This window comes from Acomys minous, assembly GCF_964271855.1.
Source record: "Acomys minous genome assembly, chromosome: 3".
Lineage (NCBI taxonomy): Eukaryota > Metazoa > Chordata > Mammalia > Rodentia > Muridae > Acomys > Acomys minous.
In genome coordinates, this window is record NC_140485.1 from 113,673,536 (window position 1) to 113,701,319 (window position 27,784).

A 27,784-nucleotide genomic window follows, 5' to 3' on the forward strand; every position below is an offset into this window, starting at 1 on the left:
AACTCACTTGAGCAAACAGACTAGAAACAGGAGACAAACAATGCAGCTCTAGATAACATTGCCAGAGTGTGGCCCTCATCCTCAAAATGAGATCCTAAGTCTTGCTGACACAGAACCCAATTCTTTACCCCTGTACCTCTCAGAAGCCCATTTCCTGCTCTTTGCCAATGTTTAGCCCTCCTCCTTTTAAGTGAAGGTATATTGGGCATCAAATAGTCATTCAACAAAAACTCCTTTATTAACAAAAAATAAATTTAAACTTTTGCACAGAATTGGAAAACCAGTCAACATCTAAATTTCCCTGTATGTAAGTATATACAAATGACTTTAAATTGTACCTTTTAGCTGGGTTGTGGTGGTGCATGCTTTTAATCCCAGCAATTAGGAGGCAGAGGCAAGTGGATCTCTGTGAGTTCAAGGACAGCCTGGTCTACAAAGTGAGTCCAGGAAAGCCAAAGCTACACAGAGAAATCCTGTCTCAAAAAAAAAACAAACAAAAAAATATCTTTTATAGTTTATTTCATGGGAGAGGACATGGAGGAAACTTTGGTAATTCTGCCCTTTCTTAAAATAGAAAGGAGCACACATTCCATAGAGTAACAACTCCAGCTGAGGGGCAATGTCACTCAGAGTTTTCAAACCAAGTGACAATTTACAGCGATGGCACGTCTTTACATATTTCACGAGCTGACAGTTGAATTGTAACCAGTGTTTGTCCCATATGTCAGAAGTTTCCTGGGGTTGTTGTTTGCTTTCTTGGGGTGTGATTTTGCTATGTGGCCCTGATTGGCCTCAGAGTCCAGCCTCTAGCCTTACCTTCCCAAGAGCTGAGATTATAGATGTGCACGACCACCCCACTTCTTAATCCTTAACAAATGCTTTTTGCACAAATGCTTAAAATAAATTAAGATAATATCAGGGTAAGTATTAGCCACAATACAGCAAAGAAAAAAAATAATATTTTTTATTTCCAGGTATTCAGTGGGGGAAATTCTTTTATGAATGGGTTTTCTTCCTCATGCGTAATGAGCTCCATCAGCAAACGGTCATCTGAGCCCAGTTGTCTTGTGAGGTCCTGGCTCTTCTCAGATCAAGATCTGCCAAGCAATGGCAATAGGCACATGGAAGGCAAAAGAAACTGACAAGAACCTTGTGGTGGTGGGGGGTGGTGTGTGCCCGGCATGCTTCTGGCAGATGAGAGACTAGTAATGTCCACTGGGCTTTCAGCCAAGAAATGGGAGAGTACTGGGCATTCACACACATGCCTGGACCAAAGAACTGAAGGTGGCGGCGGAGGAGGCAGGCAGGGATGGAAGAGTGGGGCGATGGGGAGGTAAGAGGAGGCAACAGGAGTGGGGCCTTGCTCATCATCTACCATGAAGAACAAAGTTGGTGGCACTCCCAACATTTGGGAGGATAAAAAAAGATAGATAGATAGATAGATAGATAGATAGATAGATAGATAGATGATACATATATAAATATATTAGATATACATACATTTATACATATATACACACATGCATACATATATACACGCATACACACACACATACATACATACATAGTAAAAACAGAGAGTGAAGAAAGGCTGCCAACAGACCTCAATTGTCTTCTCCCTCTGTACCACCAACACCCTTGACAATACAAGTCACTGTACAGATTAGGGACACCACAGACCACTAAGGTTCTTTGGCTGCTGCCTGCATTTCTTGAAATTATAATGCAACAAGCTAACTGGTTCATATTTACTGTCACTGCCCCTCTTCTAAAGACCAGAAAGGCCTATTTTTTCCCCCAAGCCACGCCTTGTTGCAAGGGCACTGTCTGTCTCCTTTTGCTGTAATCCACTTTAAAGTGATCTTTTTGCTTAATAAGGTTGTCGCTATGTGAACAACATGCAGTGTAAATGTGACGTCCTCAATGTTGGGGGTTGTTCTGGTGCGCTGTGGATTCAGATGCTGATTTCTGTGCCCCAAGGTCTGGTTGCAGTCCAGATGTGGGCGCTGTCGTGGTCACTGATCGATGTTGTGTAAACCTTGCTCCCCAATTATCTCTTCCTGGTTAACAAAGAAGCTAAACAGCCAATGGCTGGGTAGAGGAGACAGAAAGGCCGAACTTCCTGTCCAGTGAGGGGTCTCGGGTAGGGGCCACAAAGTGGAAAGAGGAAAGAAGAGACACAGCATCGAGGAGCTGGCCGTGAAGACTGGCCTGAGGGAGCAGAAGCAGCCCGAGTGAGACCAATATGGCAAGTGACTCAGGGCGTGTGGCTCGGAAGTAGCCAGTCTAGCACAGGCGGCTAGACTAGATGGGTATCTGCCCAGCTCTAGTGCTGTAAAACTTTTCCAACTCATTTGGGGTGATTAAGAAAAGGCTCCCATAAGCCGGGCGTGGTGGCGCACGCCTTTAATCCCAGCACTCGGGAGGCAGAGGCAGGCGGATCGCTGTGAGTTTGAGGCCAGCCTGGTCTACAAAGTGAGTCCAGGACAGCCAAGGCTACACAGAGAGACCGTGTCTCGAAAAACCAAAAAGACAAAAAAAAAAAAAAAAAAAAGAAAAAAAAAAAAAGAAAAAGAAAAAAAGAAAAGGCTCCCAAATTATCCTTTATATTTACATTCAACTATCAGTTCCCAAACATTAACTCATCCACATATTCACACATAAGACATGCTATGGACTTGGCACATTTCACTGACTTTTAAGTCTCTATTATGAGCACAGTAACTATAGGAGCAGCATGGATTCTGGGCTCCTCATTCTGACAGTCCCAGCCCCATAAGCTCTGGGTCCACTTCCCTTACCCACTGGCTCAGTTTACCACCATACTCTTATTCTTAAAATGAAGCAACAGTACCATTCTTGCATATTGTTAAGAGAATTAGAAATAATTTATGTCATTGGCCAAGTAGCAGGTTGAACACACCTAAATCAAAGGTCCAAAATCGAAAACACTTGTGCTCCCAAGGGTTCACATTCAGGAACATTCCAGATTTTAGATTAGTGACAATCGAGCTGCAAGAGCTATGCAACTCTTCCCAAACACAACCATCTTCCCAACCTCCACCCTCAAAGCTGGAATACACTTGGTCTAAAGAATCTCACATAAAGCCAGCCATGGTGGTGCACTCCTTTAACCCCAGCACTCGGGAGGCGGCAGAGGCAGGCGGATCGCTGTGAGTTCAAGGCCAGCCTGGTCTAGAAAGAGAGTCCAGGACAGCCTAGGCTACGCAGAAAAACCCTCTCTCAAAAACTGAAATAAATAAGTAAATAAATAAATACATAAAAACCAAAAACCGAAAAGCTAAAACCAAACTCACCACTGTGATTGCTTCAGGCGGATTTGTTGTTTGAGCCTCTGTGCTAAAACACTGAACAAACGCTTTGAAGAGCAAACAGGTAAAGGCATTCGCATCAAGATTCGTGAAGACCAGCTTTAAGGTGATGGTTAAAGCTTTGTCACTACCTCAGTTTTCTACAGTGAACAAAGTTTACCAAAGTTAGGCTAAATATAGTCAACAACTCACTGCAGAGGAAACTACGTTGGTTTGGTTTGGTTCTGTTTCCCCTTTCATTGTGTTTGCTTATTTCTCTGGCAATCTGTCTCAATTTTCTCCTCAGATTTTTGCTCTCATCTCTTTCTTGACTGAGGTAAAGGATAACTTGAATGGAAATGTACCTCAAATCTCAGTCAAAACCGCTCTCTAAGATTTTCCTTCGGGCTGTAATGAGCTTGAATCTTGGATATCGGATTTAAAGGCTGTTTTTCCCCCTCTTGGTCTGAAAATCAACCTAGCTACATCATAGGTGTATGGATGTCTCATCATTTTGACATTTCTATTTTCTCTAGGCAGGTGTTGACAGTCGCTCACGTCCTGAGTACATATTAAAGAATATTTAAAATCCCATGTAAGCTTCCGGATGGGAAGCAAATGAGGTGGCACCAGTGACCCTAGGAAAGGAGAGGGATAGATACCCCATACTGTGGGGTGGCTGGTCTCCCTTCATTTTACGGCAGCAACATTTTATAGCTAAAAGTGAGGTAAACGCACGGAGAGGGGTAGTGTTTCTCCTCTGGTTTCTGGCTGAAATCGACTGCAGAAGATGTATTTATGGGTGCCTCGGTTACTGAGAAACCTTTTATATGGCCTACTTCTTTTTTTTTTTTTAATCATCCAAATTCAGCTGAAGAAATGTGTAAAGTCATAAATTGAGTACTCCTCTTTTATCTCTCTCTCTGTTGGGTCTCCTCTCTTTTTTTCAGTGGGTTGTCAAACTAGACAAGGCTTCTAAACTCTTTTCCCTAGAGGTACCTTTCTACCTGAGATATTTTATGCTTCCTTATATATGGGTATATACATAGGTATGAAAATGAACATATTCATACATAGGTACGAATAAATGTTTAACAACATTTTAAAAAATAAAGTTTACTTTAAAACAATCCTTTGCATTTACTAAAGAAATGGGATTTGCACACCAGTGAGATGATGTGCTTGTTCGTTTTCGTTTTAAGATGTATTTATTTATTATTATGTATGCGTGTACACCTGCAGGCCAGAAGAGGACATCAGATCACACTACAGATGACTGAGAGCCACCATGTGGGTGCTGGGAATTGAACTCAGGACCTCTGGAAGAGCAGCCAGTGCTCTCCAGCCCCTGCTTGTTCGTATTTAGAGAAAGAATTAAATACTGGCTGAATACTTGGATAGTGGGGGATGTAGAACATGAGAGCTTATGGATATTTCTATTTATAATTATTATTGAAACAGTCACTTCGTGTACATAGTAGATAACACAAGTATGCTCAGGAAGGACTATTTCAGAAATTTTTGAAAATTATGTCCTAATCCCAGGATAAAATTCATTTAATAATTTTATGAACCTCAAATTAATTAACAACTCAAGTAGTCATATTAATTATTTTTCAAAATTATAACTTAACATTTGACTCTTCCCTTGCCTCCAAATCCTTTCATATCCCCTTCACCACATTATTTGAGGTCTCTTTTTTCACTAATTGTTAGTGTGGGTGGTGGTGGTATTGTATATGCACATATATATAAGGATAATCTGCTCAGTATGCATAATGTTATATGTATATATGATTTCAGGATTGTCCTTTTGGACAACCAATTCATGAGGTCTTTCCTGGGCTATTTCACCTCTCCCAATCTCAGCTAGCCTCCATTGCTTACTGTCCTTTGTGTAGGGTTGAGGACTGGTGAGCTTTTCCTGATCCAGTTTGGCATGTTCATTGATGCTGTATCTTCCTTCTTTTGTTGTTTTATTGCTCGCTTGCTTGTTTGTTGAAACAGGGTCTCACTTTGTTGCCGTGGCTGTTGTGAACTCAATGTGCAAACCAGGCTGACAGACTCACAGAGATCCACCTGTCTCCACCCCCCAAGTGCTGGGAGTAAAGGTGTATGCCACAGTGCCTGGCTACTGGTCTTAAAGTAAATATTTTAACAGAACAGGGCCCAAAGATATGTTAATTTGATACGTATATGCTGAAAAATGACAGCAGGAAAATATAAAAGTCCCACAATCGAACCATTTCTTTTTGTAGGTGCAGAAAACTCTGTGTATATAGTATCAACCCTGCTTCATAACACAACCATCTTAGATCCAGGCTGCAGTGTTCTGGCAGTGTTGGTTGGCATTGCGCAGCATGATGACATACACAGAGTGTGTGTGTGTGTGTGTGTGTGTGTGTGTGTGTGTGTGTGTGTGTGTGTGTTTTGAATGCCTAGAGCTAAGGTTGCAGTGAAGCCACACCAGCCAGCACCATCAGAAACTTCTGGCAGTCAAGACATGTTTGATTTTGAATCTTTAACCATTGTGCCGTCAAAAACTCCTTGACTGTTGCCAAATCTTTCTCAGCCCTACTGCAGGTTAATGAGCTAGGAACTAGAGAATACCCTTAACAGCACGGGAACCTCTCCATCACACCCCACTCCACTCCATCAGAGAGGAGGCCTTATGCTGCTTAAAGCACTAGGAACCAGTGACTGCTGGTTCCCACACATTCCCCAAGTTCATATGGGCAGATTTTTTTTAAACCTTGAGGATATAAAACCAAGCTTTTTAGCATTGTAATATTCACAGAAGTATATTGTTTTGAGATGTCTGGCACTGAGGAAAGGACTCTCAGCCTTCACATACTTGCCCACAGCAAAACACTCATCTTCACGCTCACCATTCCAAAGGGAAGCTCAGATCATTTGTCTATATAGATCTGTGTGGCTTATACAGACATTATCTTTCTCATAATATGATGTAGGAGTAAATAAAAGGAAATAATATAAAATAGACTATATACCCAGCAAATGCTTGGATGTCAAAACACAATAGACTGGGCAAACTTTTCACATCTGATGATAATAAGCTTAGATTTGCATAAAATAAAATAAAATAAAATAAAACCAGAAAATGTATCTCTTCCCTGAGTGTATCTCCCAGTAGGGTTCTCTGACTGCAAAGACTCACTAACACAGACATAATGGTTTTGTTTGTTTGGCTGGTTTTGGTTTTAGTTTTTTGAGACAGGGTTTCTCTGTCCTGGAAGTTTGTAGGCCAGGCTGGTCTTGAACTCACAGATATCAAGCTGCATCTGCCTACTGAATACTTGGATTAAAGGTGCACACCACCACTGCCCAGCCAGCCACAGCATTTTTTAAAACTCAGACCACAAGGTCTGATTCAGAGGCTGGTGAGATGGCACAGAGCTTGATCACAAAACCCCACATACACAGAGGAAGGAAAGAACCAAGCCCAAAAGTTGTCAGCCCACCTCCACATGTACATGGTGCATATGCCTGCACTCACACACATGAAGAGGTCCAATTCAGTCTTTCCCTTCTTGAACAGTGACTGACCTTCCTGCTGTCTTTGACACTATCCAGTTTCCAAAGAGCCAGGCCTGCCAGCTCCTCCTCACATCAACTCTCTAGGCACGCAGGGTGACTGAAAGCATGTGCACCCTGAATCTTAGCTAGTGCCCTTTGCTGTTAGCTTTTCAATAGTCCTCACTTGATCCAGGCTGCTTCTTAAAGTTAGCTACAACATACATCTCCCCAGTGTTGTCTTAGCTGCTTGAAAGTTCTTTTCAATGGCTATTCAAATCCTGCTGAGCCAATCCCCTATTCAGTCTCCAATAATAAACAATTTTGCTTTCATAATAATGAAACAGCGGAGTGGTGTGCAGTGGCACACACCTTTAGTCCCAGCACTCGGGAGGCAGAGGCAGGCCGATCTCTGTGAGTTTGAGGTCAACCTGGTCTATAAATTGAGTCCAGGACGCCAAAACTACACAGAGAAACCTTGTCTCAAAAAACAAAAAAACAAACAGAAAAAGAAAGAAAGAAAGAAAAGAAAAGAAAAAATAAAAACAGACATACAAACACAATACACCTGCCTTATCCATGCTTTATGTTCAAGTGGAATGTGCTATTCCTAAAATATCAAGTGTTGTACTTCATTCAAAATCTGGCTCCTAGCCAGGTGTGGTGGCACATGCCTTTAATCCCAGCACTCGGGAGGCAGAGGCAGGCAGATCGTTGTGAGTTCGAGGCCAGCCTGGTCTACGAAGCAAGTCCAGGACAGCCAAGGCTACACAAAGAAACCCTGTCTCAAAAAACAAAAACAAAAACAAAATCTGGCTCCTAATAATATTCTCAATGAAACGTTCAGGCTCCTGGTCCAAACTAATTCTGATTTCTCAAATTATCAACAATGGTAGACTTGCAGAGAGGAGAGGCACCTTTAGGTCACCCCGGTCAAGTCATTTAATTTTACAGATCAGAAATGGTCCTAGGAGCCAGGCAGTGGTGGCACACACCTTTAATCCCAGCGTTCAGAAGGCAGAGGCAGGCAGATCTCTGTTAAGTTTGAGGCCAGCCTGGTCTACAAAGAGAATCCAGGACAGCCAGGACTACACAGAGAAACCCTGTCTCAAAAAAAACCAAAAAACTGAGGGAAAAAAAAAAGGTCCTAGGATTCTGAGAGGTGAGCAGACAGCATCTGGTAATATGACTGGCTGACTGTACAGGCTGCAAATGGGATCTCCTCACTCCCTGGCCAGTTCCTTCCAGACACACAGGTGAGTCATTTTTCATAATATATACATACCTTGAAAAATATCAGAACACTTTTCTTTAAAAACTACGCTTTTGCATAAATTTTAGAAAGCTCATATTACTGTGCTTCAAAATCACCACTTTAAAATGGAAATGGTTTTCTTTGTTACATTATTTTCATACATGGAAACTGAATGCAAATATGTCATTCCTATTTTCCTTGTTAAATCTGATTTTTTTTTTCTCCCAACTCAAACCATTTCTAGGTTGCCTCTGGTCAAAAGAGATATGTCCTCTCAAAAGAAATCTTTACTATTTTACAACTTCTGAGATGAAGTCTTACTATTTTGCCAAAGTGCATCTTGCATGCATGAACTCAAGTGACATACCTACTGTAGCCTGCTAAGTGCTGGGACTTCAGGCACCATGCAACCAAACTCAGCTCAAAAATATAAAAGAAAGAAAAAGAAAAGGAAAAGAAAATCTTTTCTTCTTTGCTTTTGAAGATTTATTGCCTGCTCTTCCAGAGGTTGTGAGTTCAATTCCCAGCAACCACATGGTGGCTCACAACCATCTATAATGAGATGTGGTGCCCTTTTCTAGCAGGCAGGCAGACATGCAGGCAGAACATTGTATATATAATAAAAATACCTTTTAAAAAAACGATTTATTATTGTGCACCTCCTTGTAGAGCCAGTAGAGGGCACCACATCCCCTAGAGATAGAATTAACAGATGGTATGAACCATCTGACTTGGGGTGCTGGGAACTAAACGTGGGTCATCTGAAAAAGCGGTCCTTGCTTTTATCTGCTAAGAAATTTCTCCAGCCCCTCTTCAGAAATCATAAATGAGGTACCAAATTAATATCCTAAATAAAAGTATTTAATATGTGGGGATATAAAAGAAGATTTATATATGTAATGTGTGTGTGTGTGTGTGTGTGTGTGTGTGTGTACGTGCACGCGTGCAAATAACTATATACACATGGAGGCAAAATGAAGGCTTCACACCCCTCAGACCTGGAATTACAGAGAGCTGTGAGATGCCTGTGTTGTCTCTTGGCTGTTGGGATCTGAATTCCAGCTCTCCTGACTGCACCAATCCACTGGGAAATCTCTCCAGCTCCCCGTTTTATAGTGTTCAGTTCCCAAGTCGGGTTTGCAATGTTTTCCTCCTTATTATATAGGGAAGACAGAATAAAGAAACTCACACTGTTTATCCTGCAATCACTTCTTATATACCTTCTAAAGCATAGGTTTCATATGTCTCAATTACTGCTCATTTGTAAGCAATGGTTCATATACTCTTTAAGCTCCTAATTTCCATCTCCCTTCAACTCTCAGCTCCTATTTTGTTGACAAACTCCTTGACTGGCCGGGTGTGGTGGCGCACGCCTGTAATCCCAGCACTTCGGAGGCAGAGGCAGGTGGATCGCTGTGAGTTCGAGGCCAGCCTGGTCTACAAAGTGAGTCCAGGACAGCCAAGACTAACACAGAGAGACCTTGTGTCGGAAAAAAACAAAAACAAAAACTGAACTCCTTGACTGATCAAATTACATTATCCCTGTGGTTCTGGAAGCTTCATTCCACCTTTGCATCTCTTTAAGTTCGCGATCATCATTAACTATCTTTATTGAGGAAGGGCTACAATCCAAACCCCGTAACGTCAGCATGTTTCAGGCTGCAGGTTATCCTGCACAGAATAGATTGCACCTGCCTTGAACATCCTATATCTTATTTAAAATTCTGCCAAGTGTAGAAGGGGGGGGCGGGGAGGGAATATAGGATTTAAAACTCTATTTAAGGAAAACGTAAGAAAAGCTTCAAAGACACTGGCTTATTTTTCATCTTCTTAATTAACAGAAACACAAAATCAACGACTTTTCCTCCTTCTCTCTTTACCTCCCTTTCACCCTCTCTCCCTCACTTTCCCTCTTCTCTCTCTCTCTCCCTCCTCCTCCTCCCCCTTCTTCCCTCCCGCCATCTCTCCCCTCCTCACACCCACACCCTTCACTTTGCAAGGATGATAGTTACCACTCTGTCTTGAGTGTCTTCCCAGTATGCTAGCTTTTAATCTCTCTTATCATTAAGGGAATATATTTCATAGCAGTGGTTTATAGCCTGTCCAAAGTTTTCAATATTTTATCCACATGAAAACTATTTGCTAAAATTCTCATTATTACAATCTATTGAATTGGAGCCAACTACTGTGTGATGTTAGCCAGACAGGAGAGTCGCGTGAAGATTTATAACATGTGTCTACAGGGTGAAAGAAGAAGCCTGGGCTGCTTGCCTGGCCCTCTCTTTAAGTGCTTAATTTTGGAAACATCACTGAACTTCCTCAGCCGTACTTTCTTCCTTCCACATCAAGTGTAGAGAATGTGACCACGGTTATCTGCCTAAGCACCAACAATCCTGGTTCTAGGAAACCATAAGAAATGCACTGAGCTATTTTTTCCATCAAACAACTAAAGTGCCTTGACAAACAAATTTCTTGAATCAACTACAAATCCCCGACGCCTGTACCATCAACTCCTTGAACGTGCTGAAGGGAGCTGGTTCTATCAGTAATTCCCAAGTTTTATTTTCATAATGACTCGTGAAATTTTGTTTCACATTTATTTGCTTTGTGTGTAGGGCAGGAAGTAGTGGCACGGTGCGCATGTGGAATTTACAGGACAAGCTTGAAAAAGCTGGTTTTCTCCTTCTACCATGTGGATTCCGGGGATCAAACTTGGGGCATCAGGCTGGGTAGCCATCTCCTTGCTGCCATTAAAATAAAAATTGACATTCTAGGCTACTGCTGCTGTTTTCCGTTACTCTGGAGCTTGGCAGTAATGGCCTGTTACTGAAGGGACTACTTAGCGGAGTCAGAGAATATGAAGAAATCAAGCTGCTACCAGCCTGGAAGCTCCATCACTATTGTTCAGCTCTCAAAGTACTAGAAGGTTCTATATGGGTACTATGGGAGAAAAGTCATCAACAGCGCTGCACAGCTGTGAATCCTTCGAGCTATAAAAACAGCTGGCACTGAAAGATGGGCCCACAGGTACAACTGTGGCATGGATGTTAACGAAGTAACCAACCACTCTTTGCTTGAAACGAAAGCCCACACCACAGGACAAAACTCAATTCCTGGGGCTGCTAACTGAGCCAAAGTTGCCTAGCTGGCTAGATCATAGGCCCTATGGTGGCAGTTCTCAATGTGTGGGTCAAGAGCCTCTTGAGGGTCGAAACACTCTTTCACAGGATTCACAGGATTCAGATATCCTACATATAAGATATGTAGTTAGTTACAGCCCTCCTGCCTTAGGGGAAATTTAGTACTATTATTCTGATAAATGGACATAGAAATAAACTGGCCCCTCTAAGTCATTAAATAAAATTTAAATGGAAGAAGAAACAGAAGATTTGATTTTTCTTTACCATTTATTCCTTTAGAACCCATGTTTAAAAAAAAAAAAAAGACCACTTCTGCTGCCCACAAATAACTCCAAATCACCACCCACTCGAGTTTAGCCAACAGCTTTCTCACTACATCACTCTCCTCTAACCGGAAGAACCACTGAGCCATATGCAAACACTGAACAGTAAGAAGCCAGGGATCACTACATGACCAGACTAGAAGAGGAGAGTATGTTAAGACAGTGTCTCTTCTCATAGCCTCGGCTGCCTAGGACTCAGTGTGCTAACCAGGCCAGTCTGGACTTTGAGGTAATCGCTCTCCACCATGGCAGGCATCACTGCCCAGGCACTTGATTTACCAGGTCTATGGTCAGACCCTAATTCTTTGCCCCTGTGTTCCAGAAAAGGTTGATAAAAGGGAAGCAAACTGGGTTCTCCTCTTTCACGTGTGGTCAGGGCTCCTGCAGTCAGTGTCGTCTGGATGGATGATGGATAGATAGACAGATGATATATAGGTAGACAGATAGATGATAAATGATAGATAGATAGATAGATAGATAGATAGATGTAGATGGATTAATGATGATATATAGATAGATAGCTCAAAAAATATCAAAATAAGTTCAGAAATATAAGATGGATGAGTATCATAAACAAAAAAAAACTATGCCTTCCATTCGTGCCTAGGTGTTCTGTAAGCTGACGGTGCAAGAAGGAGGATGACTATGTGACAGGCTACTAGCCCTCTCAGGAGGATGAACATTCTAGGTGAGTCTCTGTCAAACTGAGCCCCGCTGAGCCTTAGGGATCCATACACAAGGCCCTCGCCAAGCCTTCAAGCAATGTTTGCACAAAACATGGAATAAAATTCACCTTGCACCGCTGCATATGTATTTGAAGCCAAATGTATTATTGATCACAGAGGTGCAGTCTCCATTGATCTCTCTCTCTCTCTCTCTCTCTCTCTCTCTCTCTCTCTCCCTCCCTCCCTCCCTCCCTCCCTCCCTCCCTCTCTCTCTTTCAAATCCACATGTGATACAACTCCTGGCTCAAGGAAAGCTGTATGGCTGTTCTTTACGTCTCCTACAGTTGGTTGGTAGAAGGCTACTTAACAGATGTCTGGCAAAATGCTGGCACCACTGAAGAAATCCACACAATCACAGCTACCCATCACTCTGTGCCAGCCTCCTGACTACACGGTGAGCGCAGTACAAGAGTGAACACGCAACACAAAAATTCTGGAAATGCAGCAGCAGAATTATTGTAGTTGCTAACGAAAGTTAGCCGCAAAGGCCATCTGGATGGCTGGCCAGGTTGGGGACATAGGTCAGTTAGCGCAGTGCTTGTTTGGCATTCAAGAAGCCCAGGGTTCGACCCTCAGCATCAGGCCAGCTGTCCTCCTGAGAATCAGGAGTTGGATGTGGGAAGATCAAGATTTCAAGGTCATCCTGTTACGTATCAAGCGCTGCAGCCATGCTCGAACACATGAGACCCTGGCGGGGAGGGGAGAGTTGGGCACCTTGATATAGTTTGGATGGTAGAACAAAGATCACGGTTCCCAATTTGTCTGTATCCCCATCATGCCTCTCTGGGCATCACTGAAACAAAGGAGCAAAAAACTGATGCCCAGGGACTGAGACCCATTTGCCTTGAACCTACATGGCTCAAGTTTTGGAATTTTTAATTTTCCTCAGTTGAAAACTTTGGATTTGGGTGTAAAATTAAGCATTCATTAAGCTGCTGTGAAAACATTTTCAAGTGCTCGGATTTTGCACAAGAAAGTTGAAGAAATGTACATCTCCACTAACTGTCCTGGACAAGATAATGCCTTACCACTGTCGGGTGGTGAGAACTGCTAAGAAGTCCCCAGATAGTTTTTATTTTCCTCTAGTAAAACGGCTTTAATTTCAATTTTTTTCTAGTATGTCTTTAAAGACCTGTGGACTGGAGCCTAGCTGACACGCGAATAGCACAACCGAGGAGAATACTGTGGGAGTAGGATGCGTTTGAGTTTTATCTGTGCCGACCCTAAAATACTACTAAAGTCCATTTTCTACTAAATCCTTCATACACATTTGATTTGTCCTAATTTGCCTCTATTTTCTAAGAGATGCAACAAAAAAAAAATGTTTCAATTAATATTTATTACCCAATCAGTCTATTCTGGTGCCATCTGTCATCTGGACAGCTATTATTCAAAAGAGAAATTTGTAGTTGTTATTCATTATTTGTATCTTACCAACTTGATTCCCCCCTGGCACGAATAGGGGGTGGGGGAGTGGGGGTGGGGAGAATGTGAGCAAAAATAGCTGGAATGGCAGATTGGAGCCCCAATTATGAAAGTGCTCATATTTCGAAATGTACTCATTCAGAAAATATTTACTGAGAACCTACTGTGTGCCAGAAAATGTGGATATAATTATGAGCAGGCCAAATAGAATCTCAAGTTTATAGTCAAATTGGGATTTCAGGCAGTTACTCATGACCCAGTTAGAGGGGCTGTTCTGGGAAAGCTAATCTGGTAATCAGAATAACACTGAGCCAAGCTCCCCTTTCCTTCAGAACACACAGCCACACAAGGAATTAAAAGAGGACTCTTCCATCAAAGGTTGGTGCCACAGCCATCCTGGCCAAATCCTTTTCCATTTCAGGGTTACTTTTCTTCCCACCCTAGTTGCCTATGGCACTGTGATGAGAGACCACAAGCAGCTGAAGTCAACAGGAAATTGTCATCTCAATTTGCTGGCGAGGAAGCCCAAGCAAGTTCTGGTTCTCAGGAGTTCTAGGACAAAAAGAAGAGATCCTGGGAAGACACAAAGCCCGACATAGCAGAACCCTGGAGCTTGGTCCTTTCCAGTCTCCAGAACCAGAAGAGGGGCATAGTATTCATTCAGGGGACCCTCTGATCACAGTCACTTCTCACTGATCACAAAAGTAAATCTTGAAGAAAAAATAAAAGTAAATCTTGGCTATGAAGTCCCAGACCATAATCATACATATAACAAGAATAAGATGGAGAAACTTTGAGATTCTAGAGGAAACCTAAAACGTGCAAGAGCATGGAACGTGTCAATTAGCTCATAATTCTAGCACCTTGGGAGGTGCAGACAGAAAGTCATCTTTAGTTACACAGCAAGTCTGAGACCTGGACTATAACATCCTATGTGATCAAGCATACATGCACACACACACACACACACACACACATACACACCCTACATACACATGCACGCACATGCAGATACATACACACACAGACACACATACATGCATACACACAGCACACCATGCATGCACACACAACACACACATACACATGCAAACATATATGTGTATACAAACACATGCATATGAGAGAGAGAGAGAGTGACAGAGGAGGGGGCCAAGCCAATGTGCTATCTATACTTCAGAAATTATAATTATGGAGTCTCAGCACACTTTCCTGGCCAAAAAGTATCAACAGCACCAGTGTCAACCTGGATAGGGAACTGCTACATCCTAGAAACTATAAAGCAGTGTGACTCTTTGCTGAAGGTCTTATAAAGGGTGGTATACATCATATGTAATCTTCAAATATTAATACAGGCCATTAGAGAGAGCCTTATTCCTTGGGAGGCAGAGGCAGGTGGATCGCTGTAAGTTTGATGCCAGCCTGGTCCACAAAGCAAGTCCAGGACAGCAAGGGCTACACAGAGAAACCCTGTCTCTCAACAAACAAAAAAGAGTCTTATTCAAAGTACTTATTAATAGTGTTAATACTTGAGGATATTGCCCAAAACAGGAAATACCTTGATGTAGAAAATCAAGTAAAAAAGGGCAATTCTGGGCTGGAGAGATGGCACAGAGGTTAAGAGCACTGTCTGTTCTTCCAGAGATGCTGAGTTCAATTCTCAGCAACCACATGGTGGCTCACAACTATCTATAATGAGATCTGGTGTCCTCTTCTGGCGTATAGATGCACATGCAGGCAGAATATTGTATACATAATAATAAACAAATCTTAAAAAATAAAAAAGGGAGATTCCACAGTTGCTTGTGCACACGGATTATCCACTTCCTTCCCTTCTGGATCCACCGTCATTCACTATGGCTTCATCCTTAGCTTGGAAACACACTTGTCACACAGCAAGACTGCAGTGCAAAAGCATTTCTATCTTGACAGGGCCATTCACATCCTTTTATTTTTAAAAGCAAAATGAATGCACGAAATAATTTATTTCACCTTTGTATTGGCTTAAAACACAGTTTTTAAAAAAAGAGTACAGGAGGCAGAGGCAGGCAGTTTGCTGTGAGTTCAAGGCCAGCCCGGTCTACAAAGTGAGTCTAGGACAGCCAAGGCTACACAGAGAAACCCCGTCTGGAAAAAACAAAACAAAACAAAAAAGAACTTTAAAAATGGGCATGGTGGTGCATGCCTTCAATCCCAGCACTTGGGAGGCAGTGGCAGGTGGATTACTGTGAGGGCAGCCTGGTCTACAAAGTGAATCTAGGACAACCAAGGCTACACAAGAAACCCTGTATCGAAAAAAACAAAACAAAACAAAATACTCAGAATCCTCTGGACGTTACTTAAGTGTGCCTGACATAGGGTAAACCCCTTGAGGCAGTTCACAGACATCAAACATGGAAATCTACCTAATTCTCACAGATGACGAGCAAGCCTGTGGATGAGGAAGACCACTGTCTCTTCTTCCTTCTTCAGAGCCTTACCTTAGGAAGCAGAAGCCCTCGGCAGCTACTTGAAAAGTCCGTTGTCTCCTCTCAACTGTATCTCACCACACAACAATCCAGGAAAAAGCTACATTTGTTTCCAGAGTTCATTTTAAGTTACCAGGTTCTGATTTCACAATTATGGAAAAGACCACACTACTAGGGATAGAGTGGTGGCTCAGAAGGGGATGTTCTTGCCAAGCAGAGGTGAGTGGGGGAGCTTACCTGTAATCCCAGTGCTTAGAGAACAGAGGAAGAATCCAGGGAGAGAGCTTGCTAGGGAGACAAGCTGGAGCAGTGGGGTTTGGGCTCAAGGGTGTGACTCTGATTCAATGTATAAAGGGAAGAGCAATAGAACATGTCCAATATCAACCTCTGACCTCTACTCATGTGTACCCACATACACACATATGCCCATGCATGTTTAACACGCACATAAACACCACACACACATTAAAAGCAAAACAAAGGCAGCCCATGCTGTCGTTACAGAATCACAGGGGGCAAAAAAAAAAAGGAAGAACTGTTGGTGATCTAGTATGTAAAAAAAATAATAATAATTTTTCTGATTTTTCATAGTATTCTGAACAAATGACTCCCCCCATCTCTTTCCCACCCTTGAGATTCAAGTAAAAGCAAAGAAAGAATAATTAATGTTGGTAGTTGTGAATGTGAAGGAATCACTTAAATCCGCCTGTGCCGTTCCTTCTTGCCAAGCTAGGATCCTGCCTGCCCATGCCCATCACGTTTGCCTCCCTCCCATGTGGCCTTAGGCTAGCATCCTGCTTTAGCAGAACCTGAGGTGGGGGGGGGGGGGGGGGATAGGGGACAACCTCCTTATGGATAGCTAGTGTTGTCAACTGTGCAGAGTGATAACAGCATGGATTTCTGACACTGGAGAAAGATGGTAAAAATTCTTAAGGCCTGTTGGTAAAATCAACAAACTCTAAAATAGAAGGGAAATTATTCCAGGGGATTAGGAAATCTACTCCAGAGCGTCAACCACACACATGTGTACACACTGTTCACCTGTACACATAATGGTTGGTGTAAACTTGATGTTGAGACCAGGAACACGGGAAACACCCTGCTCAAAGATTTAATAACAGATATAATAATTGGTCACATGTAGCTGAAAAGATAAACAAGGAGACTGAATAGAACACAAAGAAAATCTGGCTCTTTAAAATTCACACACATATGCCAGGCAGGGGTGGCGCATGCCTTTAATCCCAGGAGGCAGAGGCAGGCAGATCTCTAAATTCAAGGCCAGTCTGATCTACAAAGTGAGTCAAGGACAGCCAAGGCTATACAGAGAAACCCTGTCTCAAAAAAAAAAAAATCACACACATAATGTATTATCATCAAAGAACAACGGTCCCATCGGAGTACATTTTCACCAAAGGACATACCTAGATGTCACTACCTCAGATCGACAGCTTTATTTCTCTCCTTCTGCTCTGCTTTACTCTTTATACTATACTTTGAAATAGTTTTCTCAGACTTACATACTTCAGTGAAATATGATACTATTATAGTGCCTGAGGTTAAGCCCCAGGCCTTATACATCAAAACACAAAGTACACCACAGTTTTATCTCCACCCAGAAAATTATTCTTTCTTTACACTGTGTAGTAATAGTTACAAACATAGCATTGCAATCTATTTAATTGGCCAAATAAGGCCCCACTCTAAAAGAAATAAAGAAACACACACACAGACAATTTTGACTAGTTCCATTTCATTAAAATATCTGATCACACAACATAATTTGTGCTGGGTGCTACACCATAGCCTGTAATTCCAGTACTCCATAGTCAGAGGCAGGAACATTACACATCTGAAGCTAACCTGGGCTAGGAATTCAGACCCTGTCTGAAGGAGGATGAGGAAGGAGAAGGATATGTCATCAAATTCACCCGAGCGTAAACCAATATGATGTCTTTTATATTTTTATTGGGAGTGTGAATTACAGAGCAAGGTAATAAGCAGGCAGAGAGAAGGCCCTAATGGGTCATAAAGTCATGAAGGGCAGAGGCTGAAAATGTCAGAGGCTCTCCTACGTCATGGTGTTCCCAAGAGCCAGCTCAGTTTACCTTTAACAGCATAGTAACAAAGAAGCAAGGTGTTCCCTTTGCCTGGCACAGGGTGCGTGAGGTAGATGATGACCCTTGTAAGACCCATCAGTGGTGGAGGGAGGCAGCGAGGAGTGCAGGGACGTTATCACAGGCGACCTTGGCTAAGAGCGGAACACTGAGAAAACATGAACCATGATTACTTTTCGCTCGGTGACGGCTGAAGATTGAAAGCAGGCCTTCGTGTATGCTAAGCACACGCTGTACGACTGGGCTATACCCCTAGCTCTAGAAAATTACTTTTTAAAGTGAGGCCTGAAAGAGAGAAGGAGCCAGGGGCCAAGAAACAGACCTTGACAGCACAGGATGATTGAAGTACGGATCAAGTTGAGTTGTGGCACTTGAAAGCAAAGAAAGGCTAGGCAGAGAAAACACCAGCCAGCTGTGTACGGACCCCTGGAGCAGGCCTGAGGGACATGTCTATGATGACTCAGCTGTCATGTGTAGAGAGCCAGCAACAGGACTGCCATGGTCAGGGGAAGTAGGGAAGGAAATGATGTGTGTAGCGCCTTAGCAACAAGCACAGGCTGACATAGCTGTGGTTTCCCCAGCAGAAAATGCCTGCTGAGACATCCTGCTTTCTGCAGCTAGGTTAAAATGTAACTGTGAGTGTAGCAGTATCTAAGCTATACAAACCTCTGGGTTAAGATAGCATGTCTAAGAATGTGCATGCAAAGAGAGAGAGAGAGAGGGGGGGGGGGGAGGGAGGGGGAGGGAGGGAGAGGGAGGGAGGAAGGAAGAGAGAGAGAGGGAGGGAGGGAGGGAAGGAAGGAGAGAGAGAGAGAGAGAGAGAGAGAGAGAGAGAGAGAGAGAGAGAGAACAAACCCAATAGTAAAATTACCAAATTTTCATTATTGAGAATACTAGAATGTTAGAGCACTGTGTGTTCACTGACCAGCTTCATGGATGCACACACTCACACACACACACACACACACACACACACACAGACAGTCACTGACCAGCTTCATGGATGCACACACTCACATACACACACACACACACACACACACACACAATCACTGATCAGATTCACAGATGCAAGCACACACACAGTCACTGACCAGCTTCATGGATGCACACACTCACACACAGTCACTGACCAGCTTCATGGATGCACACACTCACACACACACAATCACTGATCAGATTCACAGATGCAAGCACACACACAGTCACTGACCAGCTTCATGGATGCACACACTCACACACAGTCACTGACCAGGTTCATGGATGCACACAAATACACACAGTCACTGACCAGCTTTATGGATGCACACACTCACACACACACAATCACAGATCAGATTCACAGATGCAAGCACACACACAGTCACTGACCAGCTTCATGGATGAACACATACACACAATCACTGATCAGATTCACAGATGCAAGCACACGCACACACACACACACACACACACACACAGAGTCACTGACCAGCTTCACGGATGGACGCACTCACAGAGGGAATGAGCTCACTAAGCAGTCATAGCTTTTAGCACTCTGGAGGACTCTAAAGTCACAGAGGACCATGGTGGTTTGCCACTTTGAGTTTCACTTATTACTCACATGTTGTCAGATAGGCAGACTGACTGCACTCCACACAGCCAAACCACAAAGGTCAAGAAGCTCCAACTTAATACCTAGGTTATAACCGAAAGCTTGACCCCGCCCTTTACTAAGGAAGCTTTCCCTATGATCTGTGACAAACCCTCTTCAATTACAGAGGCTCTGGGATGTTTATAGTGCTAAATATAGCTCGTCACAGTCATAAAAGTGCGGACTGTGTACCAAATAAGCTGGAAGCTGGATGTGTTTGCACAGACAGGCTTGTGACCCTGGTACCTGGGAGGCTGAAACAGGACGCAACCTTGTACCAAGAAGCTCTTGTATCAACACAAACCAAGGCACCCTGGGTGGGCTGCTTGCTTGCTTCAGCACAGTGACGGAATACCTGAGGGAATAAACTTAGGGGAGGAGAGGTCGATTTGAGCTCAGGGTTTCTGTCAAGGTGGGGAAGGGCAGGTGGCTGGAGCACCTTTCCCCAGAGGCAAAAGTATACAGTAGCAATTTACACAAGGTGACAGACAAAAAAGAGCAGGTGCATGTTCAAGAGTCAGCTCAGTGGTTAAGAGAGCACACTGTCTGTCCTTCTAGAAGGTCCCAACAGCCACGTAGTAGTAAAGGCTCACATGAAACTCCAGTACCAAAAGAGCCTCTACAGAAAAAGATTAAAACGTTAAAACACAGGTTCTGGATGTAATGCTTAAAGACTGGTAGCCAGTGATCACCGTTCAAGGACCGTGGCCCCGCCTCCTAAAGGGTCCCTAACACCCTAAAACAGTGCCACCAGTTAGTTGGCCACCGGGTGTTCGAACACATGAGCCTCTGCGGGCCATTCCGGATTGGAATCATAAGCTAGTGCTCAAGGTTACTGAAATACAGAGCAGAATCAGTCTTCCTCAAGCTCAGGCCAGAGACAGCAGACAGGGCATGGCTGTTAAGTGACAAGATAAAACTCTGGAACCAAACCAAAGTTTGAAACCCAGCTCCAGTATCCTGACGTGTCACCTTGACTGACTTTCCTAACTCTGGTGTGTTGGTTTCCCAAGTAGAAACGTGGAAGCTGCGGTTATGCCTACCCTTACGGCGGCGTTACAAAGCACATTATCAACCGGCGCGCATACACAGAGCCCACAAGGCAGGAGCCAGCAAACAACGTGAAGGGCAGCTGTTAGATAGTTTCCACGAAAGACGAACCTACGCACAGGCTTCTAAGACAGTCCGCTCAGATGTGACCGTGACAAGTACAGATTGTGCTAGAGATCACTTGATAGCTTTTCCAAACTTAGCATAGACAAGGGCACTTGCCCTTTCCAACTTCCTCTTAAGTTTCCCCTTTGACCAATGACAATGAATGCAGATAACTCTATAGTTCCTCAAAATTTACAACATCCCAGAACTGAGCCAGGCGTAGCTGGGTTTGTGGGTTTTTTGTTTGTTTGTTTGTTTTTTGTTTTTTCTCCCTCTCCATTTTATCCCTGGTCACGTTCTTCTTGCCTCTAGAAAAGGAAGGACATTTCTGTGTTCATAATCCCAAGGAGTTGCAAAACATTTTAAAGCCAGAAACTGTCCCTATTGAATAAGGAAAAGCCTTGCTCTGGGGACATGTGTCTCCATTTCTGTTTTATGGAGCATTTGATAACTAGCTTTCCTTCAATGCCACATGGCCTCTCCGAGCCCAGTTCTGAATGCGTCCTCAAGTCACCTCACTTGATTATAGGGTCATCCACCATATGACAAACACTAACACCCACCACTACTGACACTGTCCGCAGGGCTGCCTGCTGTTCCCTCTTCCTTGCTTGTGCGCTCATAAGTGAGCTGCTCATCTCAGCCACTACACCAAGTTCCTGTGCACACCCATGTGATCATAGGGGGGAGGGACCCAGAAACGCCTCCCCGACCTCAATTCTGTCAAGTGAGAGCAGCTGCCAGCCAACCACACCACCAGTCAAATGCCAGGGTACAGGTTCCCCTTCTAATAAAACTGGTACCCATTAAAGGTTTTTCCCAGAATCCCCTTGGCTGCCAGAGGATGCTAATTTCTTCAATGGTTCAGTCACCTCCCTGTACATTTAGTAGAACTATGAGCTGACAGCTTCCAGAATCTTCAGGTGTGTAACCACAGGAGCACTGGTGCAGACTTCTGGTCCTTTTACAGATTTCTATCTCTCAATAGTTAATAAAGCTGCCCCATTGCCCTTCATTAAAATGTCATTCTTCATACGTCCAGTCTCACCCCTTGGACACCACAACTAGCTGCAGATGGCGGGCAGGGATTGTGCTTACAGGCCAAAAGCCAATGTCTCTCTCCACCACACCCTCGGGACTTTTAACTCTGGTCCATAGGTCTCAGGGCAACTGTAAATCACCAGTGCCCAGCCTTCCACGCTAATACAAATAGTAGAGACCGCACCTGCAAAACCCTGGAAATGCCCGGGTGGGGGATGGGGGTCTGAGGGCACCTTGACAGAGCCTGTGGCTGAAATGGGACTATCAGCATTTCAAAGTATTTCCTGTCAGCCAGTCTGAGGCCAGTGCAGAAAGCCACAGCAGCTACCCTCTAATCAGGTGCGAAACAGATACCTTAATTCACGCTTAGAGCTACCACAGCATGCCTGACATGGAGCTGTTCTTTCTCTTCTCTTACCAGGGCCAAGAAAGAGAGCCTGTGAACACACTTGTTCTGGGAAGATTAGCTTCACCACAAACTGAAACAACACAAAATGTAAATTGTCCTGTTTCACCTGCACGCAGGTTCACCTGTGTCGGCCATGTCTCTCTTTTTTCATGACACACTCTGAATTCACCACTATGCTTCTGGCAGGACAGTAGGAGCCCTCCAGTGAATTTTGTTTTGTTTGTTTTGTTTTGTTTTGTTTTAACCTGCTTGCAGTGGGTTTCTGTGCAACCTATGGCCCACCTCATTTGGCCTTCACAGCATCTCTAAGGTACAGAAAGGTTTATAGAGACTTGGCCCATTAGGTAACCAGCAACTGATGGTGGATCAAAGTCACAGCACAATGCCACCTCATAATCCAGGGTTCTCCCCTTTTCATCACCACTCTATTTATTACAGAAATCCCAGTTCAATACATTCAAGGGTCTAAGATACAGCACTATAGTATTTTTTAAAGTGGGCAGGTCTCCCAGTTCTTCAGACCTTGAATATGTTGGCCTCAACTCCCGAGCCTTGCCTTCTTCCTATTCTGAGGGTCCTGCCCTCTAAGTTAATATCCCCGTAGTGCTCTACCCACTCAGGCCTTCCTTCTCCTTGGAACACATCTATCTCCTCCTCTAAATGTCCACAGTGCCCACGTAAGCTGACAGATGAGACATAAAAGCATCCCATAGGTGACGGAAGACGTCATACATCTGTACCCACCCACAGCACCCTTGAGCTGATTCTCTGCTAAGAGACTGTAACCTCCTGCTATGGCACACAGAGAGGTGACTGAGTTCATCATCCTTGGTGGAAACTGTAAAACTCCTTACAGAGCTTTATCTCCGGAAAACATGGTGTGCCTGGCATGGGACGAAGAACAGTCCGGCTATTCAACAAACCCCAAAGACTTACATGGACAATCTTAAAAATAAAAAGTCTCATCACAGACAGCTCCTATCTATCCTACGTAACGGAAACTGAACAAAGCTGCTGCCATTGAAGACAACTCCCTCTTTTAGGACTTCATAGACTGAAAGAAACAAGCCATCACCTACTGTCTCATGGACAAACATGTTTTTTTCTCTCTGGCTTCTTGACCAGCTTGACTACTTGAAGGGCCCAGGGTTACACAGGAACCCTCAGCCATGTCCATATTTGGAGGACAAATGTCATCGCCTTCTTTCTCAATTATTCTCCACTGTGTATTTGAGGCAGGATCTCTCACTGAACCTGGAGCTCACCCCATGGGCTGTTCTTGCTGGCCCAGCATTGGGATTTTGGGCACATGATGTCACATGTTTTGCATGTGAATCCAACACAGGATGGTATGCTTGCACAGCTGACACTTTCCCCACCCAGCTAGCTCCTCGACCCTCCAAATTATTTGCTAATATACAAATGTTCCTCATCTTCTTTGGAATTTACTGAACAAGTTGAAGCACTAGGGTGATCTTGACTTCTTAGAGGAACAAGTCGCTGCTAGCACTAATAATCATGTCAGGCTGGAGAGGTGGTCGAGCAGTTAAGAACACTGGCTGCTCCCCCAGAGGTCCTGAGTTCAACTCCTGGCAATTACCATTATAGATGGTAACTCACAACCATCTATAACAAGATCTAATGTCCTCTTCTGGCATGCAGGTGTACATACAGTAGAGCATTCATATACATAAAATATAAATAAATATTTTTTAAAAAAATAATCCTGCAGCCTGTGCAAAGGAAGAACCCTCAGAGAGACAGAACTTGCCTTTAAGTCGGAGAGGCAGGCACAACGCAGTGCTGCCTTTGGAAGCGTCAGCAGCATGCTCCCTTGGGATGCAAGCATGACAATCTATTAACACATTACAGCTCCTCACTAAATATTCCGCGCGTTAACATTCATAAATGACTCGTGTATGCAAGGTCTGCACACGTGGACACTTGATACAGTACAGTCACCTCTGCCTCTCCCTTCAGAAAAACTACACGTGTGCTTTTCATAAGGACCTAAAAGAAAAAAAGCACTCCTTCTATGTCACCCCAGCTCCTGGCATCCTGGCTTCCAGAGTTCATCCTAAATCTTGCAACTGCAAAGAAGATAACATATCCAATTTTAAAAGGAGGCACATTTGCTCCTGTGTTAATCCGTTACATGAATTTAAACTGACTCTCACGTCAATAATGAGTAAGGCATGCAACTGCATTAGATAACTAGACCGCGCTGGAGAGATGGCTCAGAGGTTAAGAGCACTTTCTGCTCTTCCAAAGGTCCTGAGTTCAATTCCCAGCAACCACATGGTGATTCACAACAGTCTACAGAGATCTAGTGCCTCTTCTAGTGTGCAGGCATACATGCCGGCACATGTATACATAATAAATAAATCAAATCTTTACAGAAGAGATAACTAGACCATTTACAATACTATATCCATTATCGTCGACATAAATACCCTGCTCAAGTAAACATACATGTACAGTTGTCATGGAATTTATGAAAATGCTCCACTTATTCATTCATAACACTAATATCTTCCTGTACATGCCGCATCTAAAGAGGTTCAACCCATGAAAATCACTACCACCACTGCTAGATTAACTATATGCTTATCACATATATGCGACAAATGTTACACTTTAAGGAACACTTCAGCGAGAGACTGGCTGAAACAGGAGTAGGACAGGTTACCCTCATCTCAAGTCATCTAGTGTTATGTACATGTGGGTCTTTCTAACGCAAAATGGCTGCTACTGCCCTCACAACAAAGCACAGAGACCCACAGAGTGAAGAAAAAAGCACTTGGCTACATAACTCACAAGCAAAGCTTTAGAATGCAGAGAAAAGGCTTATTTTCAAACAAGTGATTTTTTTTCCTGATTTACATTTTCCCAAGGCATAATACAAATATCCGGGGGTATAAATAACCACTTTGGAAATATTCACACACAGAGGATACATATCAAAAAAAGAACGCTCCATCGTAGAGATTTGCGGCATTTCATATTCCATTCGAAAGGAAAGATAAACGTGTGATATCTGGGATACTACAATTTCATGAGCCTGGCGACATATGTCACAACGCAAAAGATTCATGGAGGAGCAAATAAATTACGTATGCTCACACAGCATTTGGAAGTTTTCTTTAAATCTCTAAAATTGTACATTCGCTTCAATGCTACTGACATTTTATTCAACACAAACAACCTCTGAGTTGTTGTTTCCCCCCGCCCCCCACAAGTCTAGTTGTGTGCAAAACTACCATGAAACAATGGTGGTCCCTCTCTCTCATTTACACACAGGGCTCACTTAAGGCATCCCTTTGATGTTCCAGCTGACAGTACAACGCATGCTATTCTAAATGTATAGACCTTACAATCTGGCTACTCAGTCACTTCTCTTTTCTGGGCATGAGGAGTGTGTGCAGGAGGAAAGGAAATGAGTGATCCAGAACTGGTCACCTTCAACCTAAACACAGAACATACTTTCCATAGCCCTGGTCCTCGATTAAAAAAGAAGAAGAAGAAGAAGAAGAAGAAGAAGAAGAAGAAGAAGAAGAAGAAGAAGAAGAAGAAGAAGAAGAAGAAGAAGAAGAAGCAGCTGTGCAGACTTTGGCCCCAGCTCTTATCAGCACAGGGCCCTCAGGAGCCAGAGAAACCTCCACATAGCAATCAAGGAAATAGGAAATGGTGGTGCAGCAGGACTGAGTCAAGCAAACCGGCATTGTCGCTCTCCCTGTGGGAAGGCCTACCTTGACGTGACAGGAATTCTGTCACTGTTGGCAGTTTTCAAAGCTGGGCTTCCTTAATGAAACTCGCTGTTTCAACCATTTCATTATGCACTGGTCATAACAACTTCGGGAGGGGGTGGCGGGGAACGTGAAAAGCAATGGCCTCCGAGTATTCAAACTTAATGGTCAAAGGGTCACAAGAAAAGGTTTCAGAAGAGCCAACACAAATAATAAACAGTGTAGGAAAGCACATCCAAACAGCTGCACCCCAGAGTGTAGCTCTAAGTAGCACAGTGGGCCTGAGTGTGAACTGACCATGATGGCAGCGTCTGACAGCTGTCCGGCTGACACTTCACCATACAGGTGCGTCATCATCCCAGTTACAGCCAGTCTGCAAGTCCCCGAAGGCTGCTGAGGGGCAATGTATAATCTATGCTGCAGCCATGGTTTTGGAGTAATGGCTCTGCCCCTATTCCTAGTCTGCCCAAGGTGGGTTCTCTCCTGTGCCCATGCCATGTCTGTTCCCATCTCTGGTGCAGTGCCCTCTAAGGCCATCTGGACCTGACCTAGGGCTCCCTTAGTATTGATATGGTTACCACCTTTAAATGGACTAAATTGTCCCTCCCTCCCACAGCTGTCCTCCTCTTCCACCCCACTGGCCATTGTTTTATTCTTGACCCTGAAACCTAGAAGTCCCATCTTCCCTTCCACTGAGATCTCTAGGTACAGATAAGGGCTGGGTGGACTCGGAACTTGTGCGGACTTTACTTCTCCATTGTGAAATGTTTTAAAATTACATTCTTATGCCTTTCTTCTCCACAAAAAAAGACAGACTTTCTCGGTGATTGGAGGCCTCACTGAGCAGAGGCCCATTATTCAAAAGGACTTCCACTAAAGTCAGGCTCTGTATATCACACTGGTCATTTTTTTTTTTTCCTTCTGACCCTCCTGTCCTGACTACACTGGGTCTACAGACTGTGGTTTTGAACAATCTTTCAAAAACAAACTGTTTTCCTAAGTAACGGAGGGATGATATGAAGCCAAGGAGCCTAAGCAGTGTCAAATTTTAGCACCGATTTAAAAGCTTGCTGACATCTCTAGCAGTACTCACCCAGCAATGGCAACCTATGAAGGGAACATTCTGGACTGACACAAAACTCTATTATAGTTAAGATTTGCAATTTGTGGCAGCAGGAGCTTTTTAGAAGCATGCCATGCAGGGACACCTTGGCCTGGAAATCAACTATTTATACACAGGTCTAGCTTTAGGACCAAGAATAAACCAGCTCACTTACCTTCGACTTGCTTGTTGACAAATTTCAAATTACTTAGCCCAAAAAAAATGGAGATGTCCCTGAAAGAGGCACAGTGTCCGTCACCTGGCTAACATTTCTAAAACCCAACAGTCTAAATACTGAGGCTGAGAGGCCTGAGGCTGAGTGACTGAGAGCAGTCCATGTGCCCCAGCCAGCCCTCACTCACCGCCTTTTTACACACCTTCACTAATTTAATCAAAAGCA

General features: G+C 43.6%; 1 protein-coding gene across 4 annotated transcripts in view; it reads right to left on the minus strand.

Moving 5' to 3' along the window:
* Positions 1-27,784, minus strand: part of ARHGAP18 (Rho GTPase activating protein 18) — a 219,720-nt gene that overhangs the window by 103,237 nt on the left and 88,699 nt on the right. Inside the window, exon 1 of one of the 4 annotated variants that reach the window (XM_084776807.1) lies at positions 3,318-3,421. The exons of the other annotated variants lie outside the window; for them this stretch is intronic. Coding sequence (XP_084632933.1) covers positions 3,318-3,412 — 95 coding nt within the window. The 5' untranslated portion in view covers positions 3,413-3,421. Of the gene's footprint in view, positions 1-3,317; positions 3,422-27,784 lie in introns of those variants that run through there. 4 annotated transcript variants of the gene reach the window in all.